Source organism: Desmodus rotundus, chromosome 4, assembly GCF_022682495.2.
Source record: "Desmodus rotundus isolate HL8 chromosome 4, HLdesRot8A.1, whole genome shotgun sequence".
NCBI classification, from domain to species: domain Eukaryota; kingdom Metazoa; phylum Chordata; class Mammalia; order Chiroptera; family Phyllostomidae; genus Desmodus; species Desmodus rotundus.
The window spans coordinates 81,369,664-81,387,869 of NC_071390.1; the positions used below are offsets into that span (position 1 = coordinate 81,369,664).

Genomic DNA, 18,206 nt, shown 5'->3' on the forward strand with positions numbered 1-18,206 from the left:
TGTAGCCTAGCAGCAAGAGGCTGTACCATGTAGCCCAGGGGTGTAGTAGGCTATACCATCTAGGTTTGTATAAGTATACTCTATAATGTTTGCACAAAGAAAAAATTCTTAATGATGCATTTTTCAGGATATATCTTTGTTAAGTGGCAAATAACTTTATATACAGATATAGAATCATTACACTGTGTACCTGAAACTAATGTAATGTTACTGTAATTTTACCTTAATTTAAGGAAGGAAGGAAGGAAGGAAAATAGGAAGGAAGGAAGCTTTCTCTTCTTTTCCCATTTCAAATGACACTCTTTCATGGGGCATACCTGAGTTTTTATTTTATGTTAGTTCTTGTATTTTTTATAGAATTGAAGCAACAAAGAGTCCCACTCTCCTTTTCCGACATTGTGGGTGGGTGGGGACTGCTCAGAGTGCTGCACGGAGAAGGCACCTGACAGAGTGAGCAGGTTCTGCAGGCAGGAGGACTGGGATTGGTTCACAAGGCCTCACATGAGCTTGGAGAGCAGCAGCACAATGACCACGTGTCTGTCGTTTCTCCCATAATCCCATCAGTGATTCAGTTTTTATTTTGATTGGATTGCTGTTTCTACTCAGGTTGTCAGCATGGAGAATTCCAGCAGTTCTTTTTTTCACTTATCCGTCATAGTGGTGTGGTGGTGGGGAACATATTTAAGTATATATTAAAATGCTTTTCTCCAGGAAGTCCAGGAAGTTCAGAGAGTCCCAAAGAAGTTGGACCCAAGGAAGCACACACCAAGGCACATCATCATTACATTACCCAAGATTAAAGATAAGGAGAGAATCTTAGAAACAGCAAGAGAAAAGGACACAGTTACCTACAAAGGAGTTCCCATAAGACTGTCAGCTGATTCCTCAAAAGACACCTTACAGGCAAGAAGGGGCTGGAAAGAAGTATTCAAAGTCATGAAAAGCAAGGACCTACATCAAAGATTACTCTATCCAGCAAAGCTATCATTTAGAATGGAAGGGCAGATAAAGTGCTTCTCAGATAAAGTCAAGTTCAAGGAGTTCTTCATCACCAAGCCCTTATTATATGAAATGTTAAAGGGATTTATCTAAGAAAAAGAAGATAAAAATATGAACAGTAAAATGACAGCAAACTCACAGTTATTAACAACCACAACTAAAACCAAAACAAAAGCAGACTAAGCAAACAACTAGAACAGGAACAGAACCACAGAAATGGAGATCACATGGAGGGTTATCAACAGGGAAATGGGAGGGGGAGAGAGGGGGAAAAGGTACAGAGAATAAGTAGCATAAATGGTAGGTGGAAAATAGACAGGGGGAGGGTAAAAATAGTATAGAAAATGTAGAAGCCAAAGAACTTATATGTACGACCCATGGACATGAACTATAGGGGGGGAATGTGGGTGGGAGGGGGTTTGCAGGATGGAATGGAGTGAAGGGGGGAAAATGGGACAACTATAATAGTATAATCAATAAAATATATTAAAAATATTTTAAAAACCCCAAAATGCTTTTTTCCTTATTGAATTAAAACCTCCTTAAAAGAGAGAAGATACTCTCTACAAAATATGTAGCATTAAACATAAGACAAAAACAAAGTAAATGCAAAGGAGTTTGAAATGATTCATCCTACAATATTAAGTCCTTTTGATTTCTTGCTAAATGAATATGAAAATATTGAGGCTTAATATATAAAAGGTAGATTGACATTCCTGATTCATTCCAACACAAACATCATTTTTTATCATTGTGTGTTCTCTGATGTTTTGGACAATTTAATTCTAAATGAATCAAGCAAAAGCTATTTAGTGTTTCCTCAGGAAAATAACCGCACATTTACAAAATTATTACTGTTAAAGTACCCCCAGGTGTGCTCTTTTGGTGACTACTTTAAACTTTATATTCGTGACTGCTGTACTTTATTCAATTCCTCTTTTCTTCACATTTAAAACTCTTCAGTTTTAAGAAAAAATGTTTGTTTATTTTTAACTCAAATTATGAGTAAGGGTAGCATCATCAGTGAGACATATGGGAGATTTCTTTGCTCAGTAGTTTCTGAAGTTCAGTTTAGCTTTAAATTGCTGAAATCTAAAGGATTAGATTTAGGCAAGAGAATGTAAACTGAATCCCTTGTATTGATATCTAATAATAAAATGTTTAGGATTTTTGCACTATACTCTGGGGAGCCTTGAGGCCTTTGGGGTCAATTCTAGTAGGCCCTAAAGACTGACTGATGCATTTACAAATCTCTTTATTCATTTAAATTTATTCAACAAAGTTTTGAATATTCAGTGTATGCTAATTACACAGGGTTATCCAGGGAACACTTATATTCAATGAGTTACGGTATAGAAAACTGTAAAGTAAGAAGCAGAGGGCCCACAGGTGATAAAGATTATGTCCAGAGCGATATGGGAGCTCACGGAGGGGAACATCGAAACTGAGGATGGCAGAGGCACTTGGGAGGCCATTGTGTAGGGGCTGAAGGATGAGTAAAAAAGCATGGTACATATATACAATGAAATACTACTCAGCCATAAAAAAGAATGAAATCTCCTTCATTGTGTGGCTCAGTGATTGAGTGCTGGCTTTCAAACCAAAAAAGAATGAAATCTTACCTTTTGCAACAGCATGGATGAACCCAGAGGGTATTCAGCTAAATGAAATAAGTCAGAGAAAGACAAATACCATATGATTTCACTTATACATGGAATTAAAAAAACAGAATAAACAAACAAAATTGAAACAGAGTCATATATACAGATAACAGACTGATGGCAGCCAGAGGGGAGGGGGATTGGAGGACTAGGTGACAAAGACAAAGGGACTAAGAAGTACAAATTTTTACTCACAAAATTGTCACAGGGATGTAAAGTACAGCATAGGGAATATAGTTAATAAATGTTGTAATAATTATGTATGGTGGCAGGTGGGTATGTGAAATATCAGGGGGATACTTTGTAAAGTATATGATTATCTGAGCACTATACATCTGGATCCAATACCAAATAATATTGAATATAAACTGTAATTAAAAATAAAATAAAATAATAAAAATTAAAGGAATATACCTTTAAAAAATTAACCACGAAGTCCTGGCAGTGAGAACAACCATGTGTGGAAAGCCAAAGCTCTTTCAAGGTACTTTAAGATATTTAGTTGCTTTCTGAAAACAGAGTTAGGCTCCTGGGATTTATCTTGCATCTAAGACAATTTCCACTAGACACTCGGCAATGTCAGACCTAGAGGGCTCATTCCCTTGTAGGCTCCACGTGTTGATTCATCCTTCAAATGAAGAGGTGTGTGGTCGACAGTGAGGGGGAGAAAATGAACTGTTTTCACTCATCAATTTTCTTTAGTTACAACAAGCTACTAAGATTTAATTCTTTAAAATTTTTCTTGTACATATTTTTTGTAAATGCACGTTGCCTTCATCTATTCTGGTGCCATAACAAAATACCACAGACTGGGTGGCTCACACAGCTGACATTTACTTTCTTACAGCTCTGGAGGCTAGAAGTCTGACATTACGGTGCCAGCAGGGTCAGGTTCCGGCGAGGCTCCTCTCCTGGCTTGCGGGGGCCGCCTTTTCTCTGTGCGCTCACGTAGCCTCTCCTTGGTGCCTGCTAGAGGAAAGGGGCAGGTCAGAGAGAGAAAAAGAGATCGAGCCTGACATTACTTAAATATTTGGAATAGTAAGTTATAAATTAAGTAAACAAGTATAATCGTTGGAGAAATGTTCTGGAAAATAATGAAAATAAATCTAATTTCATAGATTGACTATCAAATACCACAGTCAGGTTGGTCAGTGAACACTGAAGGGCAAAGCTTTTCTGTTCTTTGCTTCATCAAAGAATGTCAGATGTGTGGGGATACACTTACATGTCTCCCAGCGGCAAGGAACTTAGTGTATTTGAACAATGAGAAAAGAATCTCAACAAATATTTTGCCTTAAAAATTTTCTTCCCTGGGGGGAAAACACACACAATGCATATACACGCACACCGACCACACACACATGCATGTGTGCACACAGGCACATGTGTACGCACATGCAAACACACATGTGCAGATACACATGCTATGTCTATCCTTGCTTATGTTTTTGTTTTGTGAGCCATTACCCGTGGAAAGGCTGTGTGCTGGTGTTTACACATACAGCACAGTAAAAGGTACTACTGCTTGACAAACCAGCATGTTAGCAACAGCTACAAAACAAAGGTTTTTTTTTTTTAATAGAAAGGGCTAGAATTCAGATAAATATTGCCTTTCCTGCACAGTACATTCACATTCATTTTACAAAGGAGTTAGTTTCTAATGTCAGCACAAAGGGTGACAATTGGATGTGAACAAAATTACTCCTGAAAGTTACATAAATCTCTCACAAATTGTAGTATTTTATCACGGCTGCCAGTTTTATTTGTGTTTTCTCCCGGAGCAATAGAACAGATCACAGTTCTTTCACTGAACACCCGGAAGAGTTTGTGTTGAAGGGCCATTCGATGTGAAGTCATGCCAACTCTGAAACTCGGGTCACATTTGCACAGTGAGACCCCCCCCAGAGGCCCAGGGAACGGCCCCTGACTGTAAAGTGCTCCTCCAACTTCTGAGAGTGTGTGCTCGCTGAGTGTCCTGGAGACATTGTGGGGAAATCGCTCACGCTTTTCAGTTGTTCTCTCTCTCCCTTCTCATACACTTTAAGAGTGTCTCCCTCAATAGTTCCAGAACGGCAAGTGGCACCTTACATAGTTGTTACAATATTGTTTACTATATTCCCTATAGTACTTTACATCCCCACGACAGTTTTGTAACTACCAATTTGTACTTCTTAATCCATTTATCTTTATCTCCCAGTCCCCCAACGCCCCTGCCCTCTGATAACCAACAGTACACTCTTTGTCTATAAGCATATTGCAATTTTGTTTGTTTGTTTATTAAGTTCTTTAGATTCCACATTTAAGTGAAATCATATGGTATACATTTTTCTCTGACTTTCTAGCTCTCTCCTCCTTTGTTAGTCTCTTGTGTTTGCTAAACATATGTAATCGGGTAGGTAAATTCAAACACATTGCAACTCTATGGCATATGGCATTCTATTTTTATACATCTTTGATTATATGCATGTTTATGTATTCTTTGTTAAAGTCACAAATATAAATACCTATGTGTGTGGCTGTTTGACTTTTAGAATTTCTGTTAGGAGCATGAACTTCATCTCAGATTGCACCATGTAATACTGTTGTGTTCCTAGACCATCCATGTTGCAAAAAAAGAACCACTCCAGGAAATGCACAAATTAGATTCCACACCTGAAACTGATTTGTAAGCCCATGTAATGATGGCAACTTTCTAAGCCTAACTATGGTACAAGAGCCATCATTAAGGCTTTTTCATGAAACTGATAGGAAGACACAACTTAATTTCTCAATTCTGTTTTTGTTAGTTTACAGTGAAAATTAATTTATGTTATTGTTATATTGTCATTGTTATGTTGGATTTGCTAAACACCTTAGTTGATAGTTGCCAGTGGAGATTCAGTTAAATTATCCTCTGAGAATTTGAATGAGTAAACTCTACTTTGCTTTATGCTTAACTATAATTGGTTACATGTATTTCCTGCAAGACTCAAAAGTGTAAATTTTGAATGTTACATTTCTTCATAAAGGATTGTTTCAGGTTCATTTAATTTTCATGGTTTTGACATTGTGTTTAAGAATAAATTTTCATGCTAATTGAAGTATCCTATGTCAAAGGAAAAAAATCAATCTCTTAAACTATACAGTCTTTTTAAGGCATTAAATACAATGTAAAAGCTCTCTAAAATATTCTTTGTATGAATCTATTGTGGTTGTTTCATAGCTTCATTCACTGACTTAACATTGTTTAATGAATACCAAGTGAACACTTTTAAAGGCACTGGGTAAACTGCAGTGAGGAAAAGCGAGTCCTTGGCCTCCTAAAGCTTATGATTTCCTGGAGGGGTGATCAGTCATAAACAGCTAAAGAAATAGCAATTTAAAGCAATGTTAGGGTGACAGAGGACCAAGTTCAGTGATAGAGAATAACCAAGAGGGTCATTCACTCACTGGGTGGTTAGTAAAGCTTTGTTGGGAGCAGTTAGTTTTAGGCTGTGACTTAAAGGATGAAGAGGGGTCGGCCATGCAAAGAGCACCTGGCAGAGCAGCCTACTCAGAGGTCAGCAAGTATCAATCATCAATGCGTAAAGGACTTGGGTGTTTCCAGAACTGAGAGTAAGCTGGTGTGATTGCTTGCATCAGAGCTTCCGTGTGTGTGTGTGTGTGTGTGTGTGTGTGTGTGTGTGTGTGTGTATTGGAATGGGGGGAATGAGGGGTAGGTGACAAGAGATCAGGAGGTTAGGCCAACAAACAGGTGCCAGATGATTCCTGTTTTATAAGCCATAGTGAGGTTCTAGATTTCAAAATAAGCATAATGAGAGTCCACCCGTCAAAGTTTTAAGGGTGGAGAATCATTATCTGACTTAAAATTTTAAAAGCTCTCTTCGATGGAGGATAAAATACATGGGGGCATGTCTTTGCATGTGTGGTTAAAAACAGAAGTGATGCGACTAGTTGGGGTGCTTGAGAGTCGATTAGTCAAAGCTCATGATGGTTTGGATTGTAGGGTGGCAATGAAGGTGGAGCCAACTGGATAGATTTGAAAATATTTCTTAATTTACTGATGGATTTGACGTGGTGAGCAGGAGTCCAGACTCAGAGATGATCACTTTTTTCTTTTCCAACTGTGTGTATCACGGTGCCACTTACTAAGATGAGGTTTGGGGCAGGATCAGGTTTCAGAGGGAGATCACGTTCCCTTTTAGATATCTAGCATCAAACCTTTTGCATTATTTATGGATTCATCAAACATTGATTGCACTTCACCATATGCCAGTCATGGTACCAAGTGCTGAGGATATCTGGTATCCTTGTGTTTATGGAATTAGAGAGATGGTAGATTTCAGAGTGCTAGAGGGGACCGTGGTTAGAAATGACCCAGGCCAGCATCATCATTTTAGAGATGAAGGGTAGAATTTGAGCCATTTAATTTCTGCAGAAATATCAAGACTCCTTTATAAAAATCATGGTTATTTTAGTAAAACAGCTTTACTCGTTCAGCAATAGTTGTGGTATTATTTCCTCTTGGAGATGTGATACAATCTGTTTTCATTTCTGTTTTAATGAACTGTTATGAACTGTTACCATTACTACGATTAGAACACTTGCTGATGCATTCCAACGTTATGGAAATATAGGCCTTGCAGCCAGGAGTCCAGGGGGAGACGCTATCATTCATCTCACCAGACGAGTAAACAACTTACGTAAGAAGAATCAGCAACAATGTTCTAGTGCACACACATTGTTTACCAAGGCATTATGTGTAGACAAAACCAAAATTGGGTGCTTGTATTTTTTATATTATTGATGGTAGCTTGCGAATTACCTTGAAGAATTTTAGAGAGGATTTTTCAAACTTAATATTATAGTCAGCATGAACTATAAGAGGAAAAAGAAAAAGAAAAAAAAATGTCCTATAAGAAAGTTTGTTGTGCAGTGAATTCTAGATGCGTGTGTGTCGGAATGTTTGCTTTAAGGAAGGTCTTTATAACTTCAGCTTTGTAAGTTAGGGTGTTTGGTCAAAGAATAAAGAGGCGCTGATGAAATAGCAACTTGTGTAGATTTGAACAATTTAAATGCCAGGAACCTAAAATGATTATTTCAAGTGGTCTAAATAAGCATACTTATTATCCAAATTATCTTAGAACATTTACTGTTCATTTAGAGGAAGGTTTACTTGGCTCCTTTTGCTAGGTCAAGTAATGTAAAAGAAAAGAGATCGAAGTCTGCCCTAAGGGCAAAGCAAACTTGCAGCAGCGGGTCTGGCCCAGCCTGTGAGCGCGCACACGGGATGGGAGAGTGTTTCCTGCAGTCTGGAAGCTCTTTCTGTCATGGGAATGCCTTAAGCAGCAAAGGGAGTTTCAAGATGTTTTACGGAGATGAGGGCCTGTTAATGAGAAAGATATTTCATTACAAAAGGAAAAAGTGAATATTGAATGAGACAGGTGGTGGTCAAGTGGCCCATGTAAAGCTTAAAAGTAGTTTAAAGGGATGGAGATAAAAGCAAGGATAGAGGTAGATTGGAATGCGTGCCAGTGGAAGAAAGAAAACTACTGAGAAGGTGGTAGAGATTATCAAAACCGGAGTAACTGGAGTCAAAGCTCTGCTTCCTGTCTGCACCTGGAGGGCAGGGCAGAAGTCAGAGAAACTGAAGGGCCAGTCATGGGAGGTCTGACCCTGTACCTTCCAAGAAGAAACTTAAAGAAGGAAGTAAGCACTGACGATGGAAACTTCATAGAATTTATAACTAGGATTGTGTACATACATGTCAATTGAAAAATGAATGGTGAAAATAAGAACGTGACAGAAAAGCAGCTTTTTTTTTGTTTTTTGTTTGGAATCAAACAGAAAAGTAGGAGCTTTGTACATGGACATGCCAGGACAGGAATATTCTATGTTTCATTACTTAGTCCATATCCTCTCATCCTCACTGAAGACACAAGGGTAAGAGTAGACTTTTTACTTCCTGAAAACATGCTTGGAAATAAATATTAGCGAGAATTTATAGAAAGCATTTGGGACAGGAAAATATTTTTATTCTTAACCTCCCAGAAAGCTACCTCTCCCATTCTTACTGGGACAATTTTGCTTCTGTCCTGTTGATTAATTTTTTTCTCTATGATAAACTTATTTCCTTGTTATGTATAGTGTGTATGATCTTATACCCCTTCACACATAACCTTGCAATGTTCTTCATCGTGCATTTCACTGGAGCGCACCACTCAGTCCTGACATTTGAAGGAAATTCTACTGGCTAAGCAGGGCTCTAAAAAAAAAATTTTTCCCCCTAAACTTTCTCAGCTGCACTAATTCCTTGACCAGCCAAAGAAACGCTCAAGGGGATATACACTGTGGGGTGGGTGGGGAGAAGGGGCCAGATACATTTTGAGAAATTTTCACATATGTAAAACAAATGTCTTCCATTGAGGTTTTTAATAGAGTCCTTTTAAACTTTAACATGTGTCAGGCTAGTGTTCACTCGGATAATCACAGGCCTGTGCAAACTGGCCCCGATCAGCACACACCAGACACAGAGGCCCATTATCATGAGAATTACGGGTTTTTTTGGTTGTTTTAGTTTTTTAAAAAAACTAAATGTGTTTCTTAACACATTACTTCTAGAACTTTCCCATCTTTAGTTCTACTTAGTAAAAAAGGGATATTATGACCCAGCTGGCCAGCTCATTTAAGGACAGGACAATGAACTCTCTCCAAGTTTTCTCCAGGCGCAATGTCGTCAGGTCTGTGGTTTGCTTCTAGAAATTTGGCAAGTGAGTTGATACATATTTTTCACTCCTCATTCTGTATTTTTTTAAGGGAAAGGGGTGATTTAAGGGGGAATTGAATATGTTATAGCACCTTATTCTTTCCTTTTTTTGATTGTTTGTTTGCTGAATAGGAAAGCCCATCAGCTTGATAATGGAGGAGAACAATGAGTCCACAGAGAACCCCCAACAAGGCCAGGGGCGGAATAACACCATGAAGTGTGGGTGGCTGAGAAAGCAAGGCGGCTTTGTCAAGACTTGGCATACCCGCTGGTTTGTGCTCAAGGGAGACCAGCTCTATTATTTCAAAGATGAAGATGAAACCAAGCCCTTGGTAAGTAAGGAAATGAAAAGTGCTGTGGGCCTAAGCAGTGTAAGAAGGAAAGGGGTTTGCTTGAGCCCAGTGGAGACTGAGGCCAACCCAAGCTCACTGATGTCCTTCAGTTCACTGGCATCTTTCATACTTTTTCTCATTGTTTACCTTGGTTCAAGCTGATGACATGCAAATTGAGGCCAGGAGGCAAGTTATATTTGTCTCATAGTAATTTTGATTTCTACTAAGCTGGAACATAACGTCTGATTGTCTGAGTCCCTCAAGCAAACTTATTTCATAAGAAAATGTTAATGGACATATGCTAGAACATATATATTACAGCTGAACATTTTTCCTTTTCTCAAAAATAAGTTGGAAGCACAGATCAGAAAGACTGTAAAGGCAACTCTCAGTAATTTCTGGGATACCTTCAGTATTAAATCTCTGGGGTGCATCCCTCCATCTTAACTCATGACATATAAATGTGGAGCTAAAGTGAACGATGCGAATACTTCCAACCAGCATACACAATATACTGAGAAGAGTTTCTATATTTCTTTGTGGTTCCTAAGCATTGTTTTATTTGCTTATATACTTAGTCATTTTTCTCAGCCATAAATCTCTAGGCTGAAATGAGAAAGAAGAAAAATCTCTTATTGTAGCTACAATAAGCTTTCTTCGCTCTGATCCTTGTTTATCAGTTGATGAAAGGTGATGTGAACTAAGGCATCATCTCTGGTTTTTCCTTCCTTTACATCTATAGAATGTGTGTGTGTGTGTGTGTGTGTATGAAAAGAAACATACTAGACTAGTTTACATAAATATCCCTAACAGTATGTTCTTGAGGCTACTTGCCTTGTGTTAAAGTTAAAACTTAAATAGGAATTTGGATCAGGGCTCTGCTTTAGTATTTTAAATTCCTCAGACATTATAATTTCACAGTTTATAGTCATCTAATTGAATTAGATAAAAATAGTAATGCCAATACAAACTACAAGCCCCAGTCATTCTTTGAAATTGCTACTATGTTTTGATAATGTACTAGAGCCAGGCAGACAGAGGACTAAGAATTATTTATATTGTCTATGCAATGCTTAAAATAATTCTGTGAGGTAGGATCATCCCCATTTATGCATGTGGAGACCAAAGATTAGGTGCAGTGCAGATGATCCAAAGTTAGATAGTTTTGCTCCTAGGTAAATCCAATTTCTTATGGCCTCAGCCAAAGACCTCATGAAGTATTAATGAAAATGTCCCATATTAGTATCATCACAGCTCTATTGCATTTCCATACCTGCTATTGCATTTATCATAGCAAACCAGTAGAGAATATGGGGTTATCATTACAGATGAGAAACTGTAGCTTAAAGATACGAAGTGACATGACCGAGATCTACAGAGATCAGAGGCGAAGTAGCAGTCTTTTGTTTCTCTACTCACACTCTAGGGTTCTTTTCTCATTGCACCTTATTTTATACCATGTATTACTCACATGAACGTATTATCTGGAACATGTAATCATTTTACCAAACTCAGAAAATGGGATCAGGTTAATGTGAAAAAACCTAGAACAGGGGGGATCCAATGTGGAGACTTTGACATGGAGGGACACATTGTAATAAAAGTATGAGTAAGATCCTACGTTTCATGGACAGGGTTGTTAATCAGAATGGGTGCAAATTAAATGATTGATTAGGTCTGATCCAGGACCTAAACAAGGAATTAGGGGAGCAGTCAGAGGATGCAGGAGCTGAGTGAGTGGAGAATTGAAAGCAGACCTAATCAATGTTCTTCTTGCTGAGCTCAATGTACCTTCTAGTAATGAAGATCGGATGTAATAGATCAAGCCCGAGTTCAATGTTTCTAAAATGTGAGGATTTGCAGGTTTCAGAGTTCCAGTTTCAGGAACTCTGCCCTAAACTCTTCTATCATATTGCCTTGGCTGTGCTACTCTGTGTACATTTTCAGGTCTACATAGTCACAGATAGAATTCAATGCAGTGTAGTTACTTTTTATAAACATTTGAAAATATAAATCAGAAAATGCAAAGACTTCTGATTAAGGCCAAAGAAAATCTGCCTTAAAATGAAAATTACTTTATAGTATTTCTGAGATAAGTTGTATTTTCATATTACTATGTTACTAGTATTTGTAGACTTATATAACTGAAATTAACAAAATAGAGTTGTATGGACAAGAAACTACTAATTCTTATATACACCAAACATAACCTACCATCATTCCTTTTCAAAAAAGTTTCTGAATGTAACAGAACAGAAAGAGAGTTTGGCCCTCCTGATATCTGTATCGCCAAACACTGAACACCTAGCCCTGTGGTAGAGAAGTGAGAATTGCTTTATTGCTGGGTGCCACGCAGGGAGACCGAGAAGCTATTGCTCAAAACTTGAACTCTCTGATGGCTTACAATCGGAAGGTTTTAAGAAGTTAGGGAGAACAGGTATGTGGAATCGCTGGTGGGGCAAGTTTTAATGGGAATATTCTGAAACTTGACCATTACGGTCAGGGGCTTCGGCGCCTGTCTCCCTGGACAATGGATCCTTTACTTCTGAAAGGGTTTCAATATTCAGGTTCCATGTGAATTGGAATAGGGGGGCACAATTCAGTCCATAACACCTAATACATTGTACAACTATGCTAACTAATACAATTTTCTCGCTTAGGTTTTTCTTCCACCTGTACCATCACTTTTTATTTCTACTAGAACCTAATGTATCTGTTTTAGTGCATTATATACTTAATTATTTGAACCTAAAATTGGTGTTTCATGGTCTTTTTCAAATTGCACCTTGCTTTTCAAATATGCCACTTTTCCAATACCTCCTTTTTGAGAAAAAGAAGTGACGGGGGGTCCTCCTCATGCAGGAGGGAGTACCTCATTTGTAAACAAGACTTCCAGACCTTGGCTGCCTGCCTCCGGCAATATTTTAAAGGTATCTCAAAAAATGGGACAACTGTAATAGCATAATTAATAAAATATACTTAAAAAGTTATTTTAAAAAAGGTATCTCAAATTAAAACTATTTTATATTTAGGATAAATCAAACTAAAATTTTTAAGGTTCTATTATTTTAGAAATAGAAGATACTTTAATTCCTCAGAGCCAAAATGCTCTCCAGAAACCATTTTCTACAGTGTCTGCACTTACATTGGGACAGATTTTATTCATAACAGATTTTAAAAATAAACTTGATTTTGGTTGTTTATGAAAAAAACAAAGTGATGTATGTAGCCAATTTTTGAACATACATTAATATATTTACAATTTCTGTCACTCATAGGCCACTATGGTAAGAATTTATCTATTATGTTTTTCCAGCTTTAGGTAATATATTTCTGTCTTTCTAATCTCTAAAATAAAGTCCTATTTATATTAGGAAAAACAAGTTAAAAATTATACAGAAGAACCTATTAAAAAAAGATCTCCCATCTACTCTGCACATTCTTTAGGTTTTGGATAGCTATTTAAAAAGTTTTAAAAACAGATTTAAACTGAATTTGTGACAATATATGTTTGGCTATTTTTTATTAATAAGCATGGCAAATGACTGAGTCCTTATTTGTAGACATTATAACTAACATGGGCGAGTCGGCTGAGTCAGAGACGGAGTCTGATTATTATGGTTATTCTAAAAGTGTATGTACATTTTGTTAAATGCATCCAGCGATACGTTTCTAATGCCCTTTCTGAATCGTCTGTTTTACTTCTGTCATGAAGTATAGTATTACTTACATAACAGCTAAGTCTTATACTAGCGAATGTCTCTGACATACCCTTGGTACCAGAATTTGACACTGGAAAGCAATGATTTTTAGAAGCTAGTCTGAGACTCCTGTTAAAATGACTAAAATCCAAATAAGCACCAACCCAATTAGTGTAGCCTAGACCTTCTACAACAGATATTGATGCAGTTGTGTGGGGAACTTTTTTCTGGACATGATGAAGATGACACTATTAGGTCAAAGTGGGTTTTCCTAACCCAGAGAACAAAGTGATTTGGAGTAAATTATAACCTGAGGGCTGACCTCTAAATAGTCAAGAATTGATTATTGATTTGAAAATAAGCTCTAATTCCACATATTCAATGAAACTGGTGAGTTAATTAAATCTAGAAATCTCTAAGGAAACTGCTATTCTCTTTTAAAATATATGAGCCAGAAGAAGCCAAAACCCCATTTATGTGTTTAAAATAATACTAGATACCTTGAAACTTGGATTTTATCCTCAAATCTAAAGTTTTCCATGTAGTTTCTAAGTTTCTTGGTATTTAAAATGGCACACAAAATGGTGTTCTACATCATCATAAAATTTTAGGAATTTTTAACTCTTTCCTAGATATGATTATATTAAGAGAGAGTATTACTAACACAAAGTATTATTTTATTCTGCTATTAGCTGAAAAGTTCTTTACTGCTTGCAGAAGTAATTTAGGCATGGCATTTATTTACTTTAGAGTAGTCAGAAACATGGGCTTTTGAGTCAAATTGTTTGGATTTAATTTTAATTCATTCACTTAATAATCATAATGCATTGGGTAGTGAGTAAACCAATTTAAGTTTTAATTTACTAGTCTTTATAATGAGATAATAATAGTAACATTGTTAAGAGAATTAAATAAAATAGTTTATGTAAAGGATCTTAGAAAGCAGTAGCACATGGTAAGCATAAAGTAAATATTAGCTATTTTTATCCTATTGGTATGGGAAAAAGTACTTCTTAAGATATTTATACTATTCATTCATCTACTTGATTGTTTTTTTATTGAACACATATTTATAGATTTTTAATGCACGTACAATAGTATAACACACTGCCCCCCTCCACAGTAAGGGTTTCAAAAAAGAAGCTTATTTCTTTCTCAAGTGAAAGACCAAAGTGATTCTAGGTAAGTGAAGGGTGTCTGCTTTAAACAACTATTTAGAAACTTAGGCTGCCAGTGATTTTGCAATTTCAACTTTTGGCTTCCAAATTCACCATGGGGTCAATTCCTTCCCAGATCTAGAGGGCGGGGTATAAAACGAAGTATTGCATAGAAAGTTTAGATGGACCAGATAGTAGCTCTTATCACTTCTGTTCATATTCCACTGGACACAACCGAGTCACATGATCATATCTAACTGCAAAGGAGGCTGGACATGTAGCCTAGCTTTGTCTGGGGTTAGAGGAGAACATGGGTATTGAAAAAGAGTCAGTAGGTAGACAGCTGTTAGAGGGGAGGGAGGCTGGGGGACCGGGTGGAAAACGTGAGGGGCTTAGCAAACAAAACAAAACAAAACCTAAACCTCATAGATGCAGCCAACAGTATGGTGATTACCAGAGAGAAGAGGGTGGGGGAGGTAGAGGAGGGTAAAGGGGGAATAAATGGTGACGGAAGGAGACTTGAGTTTGGGTAGTGAACACACAGTACAATATATAGATGATGTGTTGTAGAATTGTACACCTGAAAACTATATAATTTTATTAACCAGTGTCACCCCAATAAACTAAATAAAAACTTTGAAAAACTAAACTAAACAAGTAGAACTACATCAAACTAAAGAGCTTCTGCACAGCAAACAATAAATTGAAAAGGCAACCTACAGAATGAGAGAAAATGTTTGCAAACAATATATCTGATGAGGGATTAATGTCCAAAATATATAAGGAATATGTATAATACAATAGAAATAAAACAAATAATCCCCCACAAGAAAGAAAAATAGTTAGCAGCCTTTGCCACAGGTGATCAAGTAATTCTAAACATTTATGGAAATGGTATTAAATTCCAAAGGATGTTATAGACAATTGCAGTTACTGTACAATGTAATGAGTATTTTAATAAGGAAAACATAAGGAGCTATGGAAGCCATAGAAAGGGCGCCTGTAACAAATTTAAGGTTTAGGGAGAGTTTTCCAAAAGAATATACAGGGTCTGGAAGAACTAAGGGGTTCTGCTTGAGTTGGGTTGGTAGGGTAATAATATGGGTGTAATAATTTATAGTTTTAATTTGAACACTTCACCTAAAATGTCATATGGTGTGCTTGAGTGGGATATTGTTATGTTATAGAAGTATATGCTTATGATTTTGCAGTAAAAAGGGCTATTACTTGTGTTGGACCCTATGTATGTATCCAGAAAATTGAAGAAGGTTATAACTTTATCTCAAGTTATTGGAGGGCATGTGTGGCAGACTAAGAGGTATAGGCCATGGCTGTTTTGTGGATTGTTAGGGAATTGATATAGGTCAGGTATTTCAGCACCTAAGAAATAAGACAAGCAGTGATGAGAGATGAATTTGGAGAAGTAAGCATAGAAAGTACATTAAGAGTCCAGTGAACAGTGTTAAGGATTATAAAATCCTTGAGATTTTACATTCCCCCACTTTGATGTGCCTTTTTTCCTTGATTTATTGCTAAACAGTTAATATAGGGCTCGTTCTATGTATAGCTCACTGTGAAGGAATCCTAAATGCCCACAGAGGGGCATTGACAATCCTGCAACCCTGTCTGATTTTCCTATAATCAACTGCCTATTTTGTATTACGATGTAGTCTCTGGGGAGATGATTGAAAAGCAACTGTGCTACTGATAAACACTTCCATCATCTATTATGATCTTAGCATAAATTGTGGGGATACCAGTCAGCTTACTTTCACTGCAGGAGGAAGGACTGAGAAAGTCTGCTCCAGCTGGAGAGGGCACCTGTAGTGAAGAGCAGCGGAGGATGTCGTGGGGAAAGGCAGAAATTGATGGGTGAGGCCTGATGGCCAGAGGGATCACAGTGTGAGAGGAAATTTCATAGTCATAATTTTCTCTAGAATTGACTCTCCAGTATGGGCATTTCCCGGGAAAGCAGGTGGGCTCATCTGTTTTATGTGCGGACTCTGGAGTCAGGCTGCCTGTGTTCAGTGTAGACTGTATAAGAAAACCACCCAGTGCCCCACCTGCATGTCTCCTTTGCTGCTCACACAGAACACTTCACTTCTGACACTTCAGTCACCAAATGTGTGTGTGTGCAACACGGGGTCAGGTTCTGCACACCAAGCAATGCTCTGAGACACCATCTGGCTGTCCTACTCCCCCACCACTTCACGTGCCAACTGCAAGCAGTAGGTCCTCAGTTTACTCACAACTAGCTTCTGTCTCCCTTGACTACATGTCAGAGGTTCCCAGAATCCTCCCCCTCTTCTTGAATTTGATTAACTCACTAAAGCAGCTCACAAAACTCAGAGAAACACTTAAAATCATTTACCAGTTTATTAAAGGATAGGAAAGGGATTCAGATGAACAGCCTGATGAAGAGACAGACAGGGTGAGGTCTGGGAGGGTCCTGAGCACAGGAGCTTCTGTCCCTGTGAGTTGGGTGGGCCACCCTCCCCATCCAGGACTATGTTCACCCACCTGGAAGCTCTCCAAACCCTGTACTTTTGGGATTTTTGTGGAGGCTTCACCATGCAGACCCGATCAGTTATTAACTTTATCTCCTCTCTGGAGGGTTGGGGAGTAGGACTGAAGATTCTAAGCTTCTAAATCATGGTTTGGTCTTCCTAGTGAGCAGCAGTCCTCATGCAGGAGCCATGCAGGAGGCTGCCCAGAACAGCTTTCGTAGAACAAAAGACATTTCTATCAACCATGAAATTACAAGGATTCCTGCATCAGGAACCAGGGGCAAAGCCCGAATATTAGAACAAAAGATATTCCTAGTACCCTCATCACTTAGGTATTCACAAGGGCTTTAGGAGCCCTGTGCCAGCAACCAGGGGCAGAGACCAATATTTCTATTTTCTATTATCTCACAAATCCATCACTAGTTTTAGGCCGTGGTTGAGTTACTTGTTCCTTACTTGGGTAAATTACTTATCTACAGGATGTAAATAATAATAATACTTATCTCACAGAGTAATTGTTAGCAAACAGGAAATGGTGTGTCCAGAAGACTTACACAGTACCTAAGCACATATTAAACTCAATAAATATTAAATATTATCGTTACTATTATCCTTGTCACCATCATTTTTAGCATCTTTGACCATAGAGTACCCTGACACGGCAGTTTAGAAGTCAGCATCTGTAATATGTACCTTATTACTTGAATAATGAAAGAAATAATAGATGACCAGCTCATGTAAGTAATGCCGATGTTGGAGCAGAAGAGCACTTGTTTTCATGTGTGAGCTGTGTTGCTAAAGCACAGAGCTCATGGAAAGAGTCTTAAAAATAACAACACTGACCTTTGTAGTATGTCTTTCTTTTTGCTTAAATTACTTTTTGGGTTCCATCAGAGCTTATCAAAATGATTATGACGACAGCCATGAAGACTTGAAGGATTCCCTTTTGCAAAATTGGACCTCCCAGAGAGAGGCAGTCCTTTTTCTTGTCCCATGAACAGTGTGTACCTAAAAAGTACATGTATCTCACTTACCTATTCTTCAACACCAGTTTGCAGAGCAAAATATTGGAGTAGAGGCTCTTGAGTTCTCCTTCTAACATTT

General features: G+C 37.8%; 1 protein-coding gene across 3 annotated transcripts in view; it reads left to right on the forward strand.

Annotated features, from left to right (window-relative positions):
* Positions 1 to 18,206, forward strand: part of ARHGAP24 (Rho GTPase activating protein 24) — a 494,910-nt gene that overhangs the window by 90,933 nt on the left and 385,771 nt on the right. For all 3 annotated transcript variants that reach the window (XM_045183728.3, XM_045183726.3, XM_024574833.4), the window contains one exon: positions 9,538 to 9,737. In XM_045183728.3, coding sequence (XP_045039663.2) covers positions 9,558 to 9,737 — 180 coding nt within the window. In that variant the 5' untranslated portion in view covers positions 9,538 to 9,557. The remainder of the gene's footprint in view (positions 1 to 9,537; positions 9,738 to 18,206) is intronic.